The sequence below is a fragment of the Silene latifolia genome, chromosome Y, assembly GCF_048544455.1.
Source record: "Silene latifolia isolate original U9 population chromosome Y, ASM4854445v1, whole genome shotgun sequence".
Taxonomy (NCBI): domain Eukaryota; kingdom Viridiplantae; phylum Streptophyta; class Magnoliopsida; order Caryophyllales; family Caryophyllaceae; genus Silene; species Silene latifolia.
Genome location: NC_133538.1, coordinates 231,490,944 through 231,505,886, shown reverse-complemented (window position 1 = coordinate 231,505,886; position 14,943 = coordinate 231,490,944). Strand labels below are relative to the sequence as shown.

At 40.2% G+C, this 14,943-nt stretch overlaps 1 protein-coding gene across 1 annotated transcript; it reads right to left on the bottom strand.

Annotated features, from left to right (window-relative positions):
* Positions 1-9,137: 9,137 nt before the first annotated feature.
* Positions 9,138-13,760, bottom strand: LOC141630230 (uncharacterized). Its single transcript, XM_074443081.1, has 5 exons — positions 13,631-13,760; positions 13,212-13,348; positions 10,979-11,571; positions 10,458-10,617; positions 9,138-10,337 (listed from the first exon to the last, which is right to left on the bottom strand). Exons 1-5 carry the CDS (start codon positions 13,758-13,760, stop codon positions 9,138-9,140), a joined length of 2,220 nt encoding a protein of 739 aa, XP_074299182.1.
* Positions 13,761-14,943: the final 1,183 nt, after the last annotated feature.

The following is a 14,943-nucleotide window of genomic DNA, read 5'->3' as shown; positions in this document are numbered from 1 at the left end:
CACCCCGTAGGAATGGAAAACCCCTGTGTAGTCTCCAACTCCACTCCACCAAACTGGATGCGGTCCCTCGGTCCCTATCCCCTGAGCGTAGGCCATCTCGTGCATGTTCCGGAGTGTCAAGGTAGATGACACTCTCTCCGCATGGGAGTAATCGGATCGCGTCTCGGGGTGTCGAGGTAAGGGTAGCATGGGAAAGAGGCTTCTTCTTCTTTGTGGTGCTACTGGCTGTGGCCTAGTCTCCGAGGCCCTCTCCCTCACTCGACGGGGTCCCCTCACCAATCTGGGTCTCTCCACCACCTGAACTCCCGCATTCTCACCCTTCGTCGGCTCCGGCATCTCCTCAAGGATGGTACCGTCGATGAGATAGGTCTGTAGCTGGCGGGGTCCGTCATCATCCTCCTCCTCCTCGTCATCGAGTCTCCGTCCTCACTACCGTCGGCTCCAAGGGCTCCGTGGGTGGGAGGTGCTCGGAGAGCGGAATCTTCATCCGGCTCATCCCATACACCCTCCATGCTAGGCTACCGTCAGCCAAGGTCCTCAACCATTTCAGGTCGAGATAGTATTCACGATCCATGGTAGACACTGGGGTAGCTAGAGGCACGTACGCCGAAGAAGCCTCAAAGGAGGTTAGCTTTTCAGCTAACCGAGTGGCAATGGCACCACAACTCGTGTACCGGGAAGAGGAAGAAGCCATCAAGGCAAGGGCAAAGACAAACTATAGAAGGAGCATTAAAGACCACTTTCCTGGCCCGCTCCGGGTTGAGGTACGACATCAAAAGTAAGACCTCATGATTATTCAATTTACTGATATCCTTTCGGTCATAGAGGAGGTTCGAGAGAGAACGGGGAAAGATCCTCAAGGTAATATGCTGAACATCATTAATCAGCATGTTGCTCGAGGTGGGAGCTTGCTTCCCAGTCAAGCAAGGCATTAGGCGCGGACGCCGCACTCCACCTGGAATGTCGGTGATGGAGTCCTTGGGAGGCTTGGCCAACCCAAGATGAGAGGCAAACAGATCCATAGTCAACGTAAAACGGTATTCATCAATCTAAACTCACGATCGACCGTTGGGTCATAGTTAAAAGAGCTCATGAACTCCAAGGTAAGAAAAGGGTAAGTATGCTTCCTCAGCCTATACAAACCCGTAAAACCCAAGGTCTCGAATATGTGACGGACATCCGTCTCTATCTCCAACTCCTCTAACACACTGGTGTCTATACACTTTGTAGGTCTCATCTTGCGTTTTTGTAAGGCTACAAAACGCTCCCTTTGCTTGAAGTCAACAAAAACAACTGTAGGGTATTCGGGGACTGCGGGTACCACAGGTCCACTCCCCTCTCCCGACTCAGGTGGGTTACCCCTCCCCCGCTTACTTTGGCGGAGTCCAAGGTTCAGTCTCGGCATCTGCTTAAGGCATATGTTCAAGCAACTTATATAAACATACTACCATTTACCTCATGTAATTTGAATTCAACTTGTCAGCTAGGCACACCAATTTATCAACAAATTTCAGCATGTGGAGCACATAATTCACGTTGTTACTTTGAATATTAAGATAGGTACACATGTTCACTAGCAGTTTCTACGATTTTAACATACAAGTTCAAATTATTACTACTCATAAGCCATAGTGGTGAAAGGAATTATCATGATGATTACATATGCTCAACCAATTTGAATGTCCTAGCATAATCCTAAGGTTATTCCAAACACACTCCTAATCACATGTTACTAATTCAAGAGAAAGAATAATTTATAACATATCATTATCACCCTTCACTGTTAGGTACAACAACTCAACTAAAATTTTCAGACGGTCTTTACAGCTGTGATAATCTTGGCATATTTTCATCAATTATTGTTTCTACTTTCATATTGAAGTTCAACTCATGCTCATACTGTCGATTACAACATCAATTTTCCCATCATAAATCACGAATTTCCATGTGAGGCACTTTTAAGACGGAGTTTTAAGGCAACTTTCTAAGGTAAAATCACCAAAATCTATCTTCCAACATTATATAAACAATACTTAAGGCTCAATTCTACCATCTAACCATTGTAAAACAACCAAAAATCGATTCCAATTTTGGAAACCCTAGAAATTTCGGGTTCAACCCTTGCAATTCCTAATCTAATTTACAGCAATTAGTCACCATCTAACATGGAAAGGAGGCATGTGAATCATAATTCAACTATCAAAAGCAACTACCTACTCATGTAAATCGAAAATTTCAAATTATTTCACTATTTTAACACATTCAAAGCAATAAACCATGTACATTAGGAAGAATAGCATACCTTGATTGATGAACAAAGTAGAGAAACGAAATTAAACTAAGAAATCAACCCCAAGATTCACTACTAACCTAAGAGAATGAGAGGATTTGAGAGGAAATAAGGAATTTAGAGTGATTTAGGTGTAGGTGTGTCGAAATATAGAGGAATAAGAAGGAGAAATAGAAAGATTTGGGGTTTTAAGAAAACCCGTAGGAATTGCTGTACAGTAACCTACTCGATCGAGTGCCTGGGGTACTCGATCGAGTACCACCCTACTCGATCGAGTAGGAGCTAAATCGTCGAGTATCTGCAGGAATTTTCCCACATCCCGACGTTATAGCCTCCTAACTAGATCGAGTGAGGTCTACTCGGTCTAGTAAGCACTCGCACTCGGTCAAGCAAAGTTAAGTACTCGGTCCGAACACTAAGTAACTCGAAGATACCTGCAAAACAACGCCGCGTGTCGATTCCAAACTAAGTTCGGGATTCGACACTAATTATCACATTCAATCACGTTTTATAACCATTGTCGCGCAAAATACAACCCTTCAACAACTAAGAGACATATCCCGTTACGTTATACAAATTACCCAACTCGGTCTACCTGTCACCGAGTTATATATAAACCTAGTCGTGTCATTTTATTACACTTAAACTTACTTTACATGCTATTACTAAACTCGTGTTTACTTCAAGTTGAAGCGGATGATTAACATTAGTTCTTTCTTTCACGTATTACATAAATGCATACTTTTCAAAACAAATTAATCTACCATATTTCACATTCTATCATAAGCAATTTATTTTAGTACGAATCACACATTACGCAGCGGAAAAATTTCAACCGACAAGTAGGCATGAACGCATTACTATATGCTATGTCTCGAATTATAATTCTACTATGCTATAACTATCATCATAGTGATTGTTAGGGATTTATAAACTCGTATATGACTTCCGTCATCAATAACTTATAGCAAACATCTACATGTTCGCTCTTCATGTCACAACATTCAGTTCCACATTTTCACGCATTCCTATCACGTAAACTTTCGTCACATATCTCATAGCCATTACATAAGCTCACTAATCATCCAAAGAACCTCACTAATCTCATCGACAATTACCATACACGGTCTAATATATCACTAATACACCCCTATCAATTCTAACAAAGACTTAACCGGAGGTAGCTCCAGCACAATTAACATACATAGCACACATAGACACACGAACTCCACATTCCCATCCCATGTGACTGGCTTAAGTGTCATGGGGCCAAGATTTTGAAATGAGGGCGCCTACTCACCCAAAATCTAGCATCAGCCGGGGCTCCCATTACACATACACCAGGTTCATTTTATTAAACTCCCTACGTTCATTAGGTTCATTTGTTACAGGTTCCAAAATCGTCGCTCTGATACCACTTTGTAATACCCCCATATCCAGAGGAGCCTTAACTAGGCCTTCCTTAGCATATAAGGGCGTTACCAGCTCGGTTTCCCGAGGAAAGTAGTCATCAAACGTCAATAAAAGAACTATGATATTGTATTACAAGTGATTTAAACCAAAAAGCTATATAAAAGATACAACTCAGATACTACTTGTTATGACTACCGAATCTCGTGAAGACTCATCCCTGCCCGGACCTCAGCCATCACCAACATCAACACCTGCTAAGACCGACTGCTCACCATAAGGGATCACGGCAGACACATAACAAACAAATAACCAGACAAGGTCAGTACTGAGATAACATAAGACAATGGCAACTGAAATCAACAATACAAATAATACTACTTGTCCCAACCACAATCACAACGATCCAACCAACTCTGTCACTGACTGTCCACTGGACCAGCCCTGCCAGTGGGGGACCGCAGCCGTACCCACCAAATCCCCGCTCATCAAATCGAGCGATAACCCTGTCCATTAATGTGCACATCCCCTTCCGTGGCGGGTTCCACGAAGGGCGAAACTAGGGCGTGAAGCCACTCCCGCAAGTGACCCCACTCAGCCGAGAACGCATCTCGAGAACCAATCAACAACAATCACAATACAATTATTATAGCAAACAACCAAACGCAACACAGCCACAATATCCGACACACTAGACCATCTACAGAAACTGAGTAGGCGAACCTACCTTTAAGCAACCGCAACCAATCCACGCCGATAGATAACATATCCAGCGACCAAGCAAAGCCTATAACCAGCATACAAATATCTATTACTAACAAGCAAACCCTAACTATAGAGACAAGGGCACGGGTGATGACTAGGACATACCTATTAGGGAGAAACTCAGCAAAAGACCGCTACCCAACTCAAGAGGCGCTCTCCTAAGGCTCAAGAATCTTCACAAAGGTTTCCATGGAGGTTTTGAGGTGAAGGGAAGGGAAAGAGGCGACTGAAAGATAGAAGGAAAGTGGCGGAAGTGATTTGCGGATTTAACAAAACGCGATATAAAACCCTCGCTGAAAACCCGGCACTCGATCGAGTACCCAACATACTCGATCGAGTAGCCCCCTACTCGATCGAGTAACCTAGCTACTCGATCGAGTAGCCTCTACTCTATCGAGTACCACCCTTAACACGCACCCCAAGATGGTTTTGGCATACTTTCCTAAGATTACTCCCGCTCCCAAGGACAGTCAATGATGGTCAAAGGGTCCCTAAAAGGGCGGGTATTACATATAGTATCACAAGTTAATCTCTCTTAGCACGCATTATGGAATAATGTGTGTTTGGATAAGAATTCAAACGCTATTCGATATGGTTTGGACTTCAATCAAGTTACTTTGAGTTACTTGATCCTTTTGGGTATTTTATATTTTGTCTAAATTATTTTTCCACTAAATCTAAAACGAATCATATGAGATATGAAATGGTGGGGTACCATATTTGTAAGTTTCAAAAGAAATAAATGCTCATCTTTCCTTACTATAATCACGAGTACAGTGTGATTGTGGCTCGTGAAGCTGTCTTCCTAAAATACAAGTTTATTTCTAAAAGACAGAGTGGGAGAAATTATTCAAGAGCCACAAAGAATGTTATGTCGCAAGAAACTGGTCTTTCTTGGCTACATGAGACGTTTTGTGTAAGACGTTGTTTCTTCAAAACCTAGGAGGTTAAAGCCATCACTTGTTGAAGATGATGAATTAGTGTTACTTTTAAGAAAGTAAAAAGCTTAAAGAAAAGAGCTTACAACTTACAAAGAAATTGTTTGATTCAAGTTGATTACTTCTAGAAAGTAATGAACTTATGACTTACATGAGAATGTTTAAGTCACAACTCACTACAAGGCTTAGAACCATGAAAATCCGAGATTTTAAAGCTTGATTGGTGGCAAAGGGTTTTGCACTAGTTGAAATGCTTCAGTCTATTTGGATCTTCTTAGGGATTGTGTTTCATTATGATGATATACATATAGCAAGTGAATCTAAAACCCACTTCTTCAATTAGAAGGAATGTATTCAATACATGTCTTGAGTTTTGTAGATTCTTGCAATCCTAAGATAATGTGAAACTTAAGAGAGGGTCTTAAGTAGGACATCAATGAGTTGGAATCAATGTTTTTGATCATGTTATAAAACTTTTCTCGATAAGTCGAGAAGTTGTGTTTATACATGGAGTTTAGTGGGAGTTACGGAAATTTTAATTAGTCTTATATGTGGATGACATATTGATCAGTGAGAATGATTTAAGACTTTTGGAGTAATATAATACATCTTGAATATCCGGTTTTATGGAGATAAATCCACATGATATTAGCATCAAATAAGAAGTCTTATGTTGATAAGATTCATGATTAGTTCAATTGAGTTGAACATATTTGGTTGATTCCATTTGCTTCCGCTGCCGGATCAATTAAATAAGTAATGATGTATAACACTTCATATGCTTTGAGTATGATGAATTGTTTTAAAATCGAATTTAAGTAATAAGTTACCAAGTAAGCCATAAAGATTACCCTTAAGTGCTTGCAAAAGCATTAAGGATATAATACAAAGTGTTTTTGATGCAATTTTGTGTAAGGGTGTTACACAAGTGACAATTGACAATTGAGATTGTGCATGGTTTCCGACAAAACCATAATCAAAACACATTAAGATGGTTAAGATACCATTGTGGCTATGTTATTTAAGAAATAGATTTTCTAGAATCGTTCTAGGCAATAAAGAACAATGAGAAATATTTACAACGGAAATTGAGTACACTTGCAATCATGAGATGTGCAAAAAGGATGAGTCCCGCACATTGTGAAAACAGTGGGAGCTATTCTAAGGCTAGAGGGCCTATGTCTTGATTGGATCTCGACACGTACTCAGAAAGTTTTGTAATGCAAATGTATACATTACAAAGGAAAATGAGTATGTAGTTAGGGTGAGTAAGGTACAAGAAGTTGATAAAACCTACTAACCAAAGCCTTCTCATAGGCTTAACATGATGAGTCATGTCATTTCAATTAAATTGAGATGAACAACTACATTTAAAATCAAACTGGATTATAGAATATGATGTAGTAATCAGGCATTGACTATTCATATGTGATAATCGCATTTGTTGTTCGAGTTTTATTCTAAAACTCTTTTATTATACTTTGTTACATCCAAACGGGTTGTATGACGATATTGAACCCCGTTAAAGTGAACCCGGATTAACATAGTATTCGCCCATAGTCACTTGTATGAGGTGACGTCTAGAAGTGACTAGAGTGTGATGCGATTGATGGCAAGTTCAAGTGTCATAGAGTCATGTGAGATGACTAGTCGATCACATAGGCAGAATGTTAGGAACACTTTGTCGGGCAGTGACCGCTTATAGAGTTCTGGCAAATTTATATATCCTGGTCGTGGCGAGAGCTACCATAGTATTCTAATGAGCCGATTCTTTTGACTAAAGACTGTTCGCCTAAGGTGGCACAGTTTCACATTAACTTTGATTTGTGTTACTACGACCTTCGTAAATGGGGTCAAATGGGCAACGGTGCCAAAATTTGATAAGCCGAATACTAGGTCATTAAATACTAGAATTAAGCTACCAAATTAGATATTTATAAACCAACCTCGACTCTACACTATGCGATTAAGAATAGTAGTAAAGGGAATTAAGGGTCGAACCCAAGAGAAGGGACTAAGCCTAAATCTTAAATTAAACTAATGACAATGAACAAAACACAAGACTATGCACAAACTATGAATATTAACAATGGACAACAATTGAAAACACAAAAGAGGATAATTGGCATGGAGAAAACAAGTAACAAAATGAAAGAGATGTGATTTTTCCTATGAAACAAGGTAACAAACACTTGGTATGCAAACAACAATAATATGAGATGAAAACTTGGTATAATCCTACAAGCTTCCACTTTTCTCAAAGTATGACTCTTTTCTCTCCAAATTCATTTACCCAACAACAATCCTCAAGCAATTGATCACCACTATCTAAGCCAACAATGATAATCCTACTTAAACTACAAGTTCCAACACTAAGCCATGCAAGAATTGTAGCCAAGAGCATGAAGAACACAACCAAGAGGAAAGTAAATGGGATATCAAATGAGCATGTCTAAGCCAACAAACCCAATGATAGACACAATTTCTACTCACAAATATTGATACTCTAAGCCAATATAACAATAATTATGAGGTGCTTCAACAAGTTATCACAAAAGCAAGGAACTTTGCAACAATGAAGCAATAGATGAACATTAAAGAGGCAAGAGTGATCACTTCCCACAACAAAACATTCATCATGACATTCAAACATAGAAATTGGAATAAATGAAAGATTAGAGAGTAGAGAGTCAATACAATGATAAAGTTGAAGACTTGAAACGGATTACACCAAGCAAGGAAGGATTTAGCCTTCCATAGTCTTCATAAACCCAAAATACAAAGAAAGATTCAAACTTGTATCAAAAAGTCTTCTAAATTATTACAAGATTCAAACCCTAAATGATGAGATTAGATGAGATGATATGATGTTCTCTATGATTTCAGGTCTTCAAACTTTTGGGTATATATAGGGTTTCACGAAAACCTAAAAAGATTTCCACTTAAGAAGCCCAAAAGAAGATTAGAAGGCCCCGTAAAACAGAGCTGCGCAGCCTGCGCCAAAAACCTTCTTGCCTGCGCAATCGTGCGCAGTTGCGCCCCATGTTTGTGTAGCCTGCGCTTGGCCTCGCACTTTTGGACTTCTAATTTCCAAGAACTTTGACCTCTTCACTTGTTCTCGTTTCTTCTAATCTTCACTCCACACTTCTCCCAGCTGGATATTAGGCCACATGTGAGCCGCTTGTGCCTTGTCTTGACCGTTGAAAGGTTCTCCTTGACCCTCGGGTTCCGTGCATCAAAATCAATTGTAAAACCAAGGTAGAATGCACAATTTACCACATCGAAACCGATTATCAAATACTAGGAAAATCACACTTAAAGACTTATATTAAAAGACACGAGGGTGATAAAATCACCCTCTTAGACCGACACAAAACATTACTATCATCTCCTATAGGACCATCCTATAGCATAGGATGGGCCCAATAGAAGAGATTAGCCCATCAAGGATTATAGTTACAAAAGAAATCAGAAACACAAACTAATGCTAGCAAGCCATAAACACAAAAGCTAGGTAAACCCACGAACTTCATCGTCGTAAACTCGTAATCCACTACCACCACCACCACCATCACTGTAGTCTTCGCGCTCAACACATGCAACCATGCTCAAGGGCAAAGACTAACCACCATCGTTACAACCATGCTCGTGATTTACCATCGCCTAACCACCATTCCATCGACCAATCTTTTTTTTTTTTTTTTTTTTTTTTTTACAGCTGTAAAAGAAGTGTTTTACAATCGCAGGGCTTTCTTAGCCAACCCGTGCGCTATATTGTTAAGACGCCTAGGAATAAAATTAAGACTCAAACAATGAAAGAAATTAAATCGATCACGAAAATCCTCGAGGATCCCCGCAATCATATGATCTTCCTTGTCAATCCTCACAATCTGGTTGATAAGCTGTAAACAATCAGACGATAAATCAATGTGAAGTATTCTCTGCGCCTGTGCCCATACCAAAACATCTCTGACTCCGAGTGCTTCTGCTTGTAAAGCCGACTCAGCTCTGGTGCGCACCTGCCTCCGCTCGATTTCCCTTCCCATATGGTCGAAGGCAACCCAACCGACCGCCGCTTCAAAGTTCCGTAACCAGCTAGCATCCACTTTGACCCTTACCACCGTACAATTGTTGTGGTTGCCGATAAGGTTGACGGGATGACCACTGCGAATGGCCTGACGGTCGTCTTGTGTCGAGCCTTCTTTGGAGCTTTGCAGCATTGACAGGGGTTGTTTTGTATGTTGGGAGTTACATAACACATGCACTTTCTCCCGAATTGAATTAAAGAAACACCCCGTAATCGTATACGGGTTTAAATCCAATTCCTGAAACATGACCTTGTTTCTTAACGACCACAAACCCCACAGGATGGCCACAAAAGTAATCATCTTGTCCTCGCCCCCTTCACTATGGGATAAGTACCTCATCCAGTCATAAATCCATTCAGAGACCGAAAGTCCCTCAGCACTTTCCACTCGGATGCCTAAATCCGAGCCCGCCCATAGCCGTTGAGCAAGACTACAATCGCGAAAAAGATGTTCCAGGGATTCAATGCATTTTTTATCACCTCCGCACATGCCACAGAAAGGTTCAACATCAAGCTTATGTTTATGAAACTCGCTTCCAGTAGGCAAAGCTTTTATGATAATCTTCCAGATAAGATTTTTCCAGACCACAGGGACAGGTAAGTTCCATAGCGTTTTCCTACAGAACTCCCTCCTTCGATCATTGATTCTTGTTCTGTCTTTAATGGTTCCTCTTGTAGCCATGTATCTATTAAAAATAAGCCCATATCCACTCTTAACCGTAAAGGTTCCATCCTTTGTAAGTGGCCAAAAAACCGTATCCCTCAATCTAATCTCGCATGGCGGGATGGCAAGAATTCGAGTTGACCACTCATCCTTGAACACAGCATCAATAAAAGCAGCATTCCACTTACCATCCAGATGAAAAAGGTTCCTTACTTACAACCGTGCCAAATGACTATTGGTCAGTTCTAGCCACACATCTTTCGGTTCCGGATGCTTGCCCCCCACCCATCTATAGGTCCACACATTTAGTCTCGAATCCGTCCCGATCTTCCAACCAATGTTTTCCAGAACAAAAGACAGCCCATGTAATATGTTATGAATGCCCCACGAACATCCAGACCCGCTGATGGGACGCATGTCATGTTGGAAAACCTGAGAACCAATCAACTTTTGCTTGAAGATTCTGCAAAATAATGAATTTTCTCCAGAGACAAGTCTCCATCCGTGCTTAGCCAACAAGGCTTGGTTGAGGAACTCAACATTTCTGATTCCGAGTCCGCCCGCACTCTTAGGTAAACTCAGGAAATTTTTGCTACACCAGTGAATGTTATTTCCCATCTTACATCCCATCCAGCAAAATTGTGCCAAAAGAGAATTGATCTTTTTTGCCACACTTACCGGAATTTTGAAAACCGATAGAAAATAATTTGAGAGATTGGATAGAACCGATGAAATTAAGGTAAGACGACCCGCTGGTGATAGAAAAATCCCATTCCAAGAAGAGATACGTTTGGTGACATGCTCAATAAGAGCATTAAAAATACCTTTTCCTTGATTCTGTAAACTCTGCCGGAATCCCCAAATACTTTCCTATGCCCTTATTCTTTATGATCATGAAAGTCTTTAACATCCTCTGTGCCTTTATCAACGTAGTATTTGGACTGAAGAGAATTCCAGATTTATCTAAGTTTAATTGCTGTCCGGAGGCCTCGCAATAATCAAGAATGAGCCTCATGAGATACGGGACAGTGTCGCCCTTATCCTTAAAGAAGAAGACCGAGTCATTCGCAAAGAACAGGTGAGTAATAGGCTGAGTTTCCCTAGCAAGTTGTACTCCATGGATCTTCTTCAGGTCGTGAGCGTTATCAATATTACTGGAAAGAACCTCCATGCACAGAATAAACAAATAAGGTGATAGAGGATCACCTTGCCGTAATCCACACCGAGGTCGAAATTGAGGAAGTGGAGTCCCATTCACAAGGATTTCATAACTTACCGACGTTACGCAGTTCATAATCAACGTTCTCAAATGTTGAGGGAACCCGAACTTATCCAAAACCGCCTCCAAAAAATCCCATCTAATTCTGTCGTAGGCCTTGCTCATGTCTCCTTTAAAAACGCCTAAACCTATCCACCCCTGCTTATGGTTAGATATTTTATGAATTGCCTCATGTGCCACCAGGATATTGTCACTAATGCTCCTCCCCGGAAGAAACGCGTTTTACGTCTCAATTTACACAAAAGATCGAAGTAGAATGCCGACGACGATCTTGATAACGATTCCGATAAGCAGGTTTGGATGGAAGTTTATCTTTGAAGGACCAATTTTTGGATCAAAAAACGAATTTCGAACTCCAAACATTTCTTTCGTAATTCAAGATTCTGAATTGAAAACCTTTACTCTTTAAGTTTAAGCACCTTGTGACATTCTTGTAATTGGTCAATAAATTTTGTTTGACAACTAGTAGGTTTAGTTTGAAAACATGTAATTTTAATTGGAAAGTTTTATAGATTTTTCATTATTTCATTAAAGGCTTGGAGTTTTATCGTATTATTATAAAAGGATTTAAGTTAATAACAAGTAAGTTGATTTGACAACTCCATATTTTAAGTATTTTGCTTTACTTCCATAAATAAACTAAGATTTTTAGTTTAGAAACAGTACAAATACTCTGATAACTTAGATTTATAAGTTAAAAACTCATGATTACAAGATGAATTATTATGGAGGGGCGAGATCACCATTCATTGACGATCTTGATTCCGAATTTTCGAGCATGATTATGTGGTTTAGAGACAAAGGACTTAGTCTATGCAACGTTGGGGAAACAAAAGGAATAATAAGGGCAAGTTCAGAGAGCAGTTACTTAACTTTGGAACATCATTTCATATGCATTGGGCTTTTTGGTTAATGGACTGGTCTTATGCTAAGAGACCGTCCTATTAAACAATTTGTGTTATTCATTTATATTTCAAAATTTAAATTTTATACATTGTTTACACGTGAAAGAGTGACTGAGTGACCATGGCATCTCACTGTATACATTGTAATCGAAAATTAAGTTTAGTTTTTTTGTTGGTTGTTTGGAATTAGTAAACCCGAGATCTTTCTGCAAGGAACTGAGATTTGAGAAGCAGTCATAAGAAAGTGAAAGAATTCTTCTACACAATTTATTAATATTCAAAAACATTATGGACATAGTATTATATATCGGCTGTTGCATGATTTATTGGCCGTTGTGTAATGGATTTTCAACTTTCTGTGCCGATAGTTTCCGATATGTACATGGTTACCAAAACTAGTCGATATTTGCTTGACACGACTCATATTTGAGGATGTTTGATCTTTTTTTTTTTTCAAACATCCTCAAATATGAGTCGTGTCAGCAAATATCGACTAGTTTTGGCAACCATGTATATATCCTTGATCAACTCATATTTGAGGATGTTTTTTCTTTTTTCATTTTTTGGCAAGAGTAAAAAAAGTTTTACATTTTCATGGCCTGGCGAGCCAGGCCATGTGCTATGTGGTTAAGGTGCCTAGGTAAAAACTAAAACTTACACAATGGAAATGAACCCAAATACTTTTAAGATCATTGAGAATTCCTCTGACGACGTGGCTTTCCTTCTCAATTCCGGCGATCTGATTTACCAGTTTTAAGCAATCCGTCGTAACCTCCAGGTGAAGCTCACCCTTATCTCTGGCCCAATCTAGGACCTCTCTTAATCCTAGGGCTTCCGCCTGTAAGGCGGACTCAGCTTTCAGCTTTCTTTTACCTCTATGAATCTCCACCCCCGACCATTATAAGCCACCCAACCGCAAGCTGCATCAAGGTTTCTTTCCCAACTTGCATCCACCTTTACTCTGGTACCCCTACATTGTGCCGGCTTCCCAATCACGAAGAAAGGGTGTCCTGTTCATAGACCAATCAAGTCCTTATTCATTGACATAGACCCCAACTCCTGTCTATTTTTCATATTTTCCCGCCTTTCCTCCTCCGTATTTAGACCTTTCAAACAAACCTCGACACTCATAGCAAGAGATCTAAAGAGTGTCAAAGGGTCAACCTTCACCCCCCTAAAAATAACATTATTTCTTACAGCCAGATTCCCCACAGTAGGCATGGATTTGAGAACCCTTTTCTCCCCTTCCTCAAGATTTGACAGAAAGCGAATCCAATTTATTATTCAATCACCAATGTTCAGCCCTATTGCACTTTCTCCCCTAATGCCCAACTCGAAATCTGCCCATATCCTAGCTGAGATATTACAATCCCTGAACAGGTGCTCCGGCGTCTCCAGATTATTCCCACTATCAGCACACATTCCACACCTAAAGGAATCTCCAGTTTTCCTTTTTTTCAAACTCTTTACCTACTGATAGCGTGTGCGTGATGATCCTCCATAAGATAATTTTCCACATAGAAGGGCCTGGTAACCTCCAGAGCTTCGACTTACAGAAGTCTTTACCTTTCTCATTAATCCTTGTTCTTTCCTTCCAGGTGCCTTTACTCTCCAAATAACCCTCATACACGATACCATACCCACTTTTAACAGTATAAATCCCATCATCGGTGAGCGGCCAAAAAACTTCATCCTTTGTCTTGGAACGACAAATGGGTGATGCCAGAATTTGTTTTACCGAGTCTTCCTTAAACAAAAAATTAATCAGGGATACGTTCCAATTCCCATCAGGAGTAAAAAGATCATTAACCCGTAAGTCCCCCATATAGATAAACTGAGGGTCCAGGAGGCAATCCCTTGGTTCCCGTCGCAACCCATTAAACCAATTTGTGTTCCATATGTTAAGATTCGACTCAAATTCTGGTTTCCACCCAATCTTTTCCATAATAAGTTCCAAACCATATTTGACACTGCGCTCCCCCCAAGACAAGACATTTCTAGATTTTGGATACACTCCTTCCTTAAACTCGGATTTCCCGAAAACTTTTTTACGGAATACCATACCGAAGTACGACTTATCTCCCGAGATAAGTCTCCATCCATGTTTAGCCAATAGAGCCTTATTTAAGCACTAAACATTTCTGATACCTAGTCCCCCTTTACACTTGGGCATACTCAGAAAGTTCTTACTACACCAGTGGACCTTCTTTCCCAATTTACACCCAGCCCACCAAAATTGTGACAAGATGGAGTTAATCTTCCTTGCGACACTTACCGGTATTTTAAACACCGATAGAAAGTAATTTGATAAATTTGATAGGACTGAGGAAATAAGAGTTAAACGCCCAGCTGTCGATAGGAAGATGCCATTCCAAGATGAAATACGCCTTGTAACCTACTCAACAAGGGACTTAAAAATCCCTTGCTTAGAATCCTGAAACTCAGCCGGTATACCCAGGTATTTCCCAATACCCTTACACTTTCTTACACAAAAGATTTCCATAATCCTTTTACCCTTAGCTAAGGTTGTACTTGGACTGAACTTGAGGAAGTTTGATCAATCCTTGAGGATGCTAGATTGATACAACCATATGTACGACATAAA

Excerpts from the sequence above, each read along its gene's own strand:
- LOC141630230 (XM_074443081.1), bottom strand. The coding sequence starts at position 13,760 with ATGTGTGCTGATAGTGGGAATAATCTGGAGACGCCGGAGCACCTGTTC. Across the intron at positions 11,572-13,211 it reads GGGGGTGGAGATTCATAGAG|GGGTGGATAGGTTTAGGCGT; the intron begins GTAAAAGAAAGC and ends AACCATAAGCAG. Across the intron at positions 10,338-10,457 it reads GGACGGATTCGAGACTAAAT|TGGAATGCTGCTTTTATTGA; the intron begins GTGTGGACCTAT and ends CTGGATGGTAAG.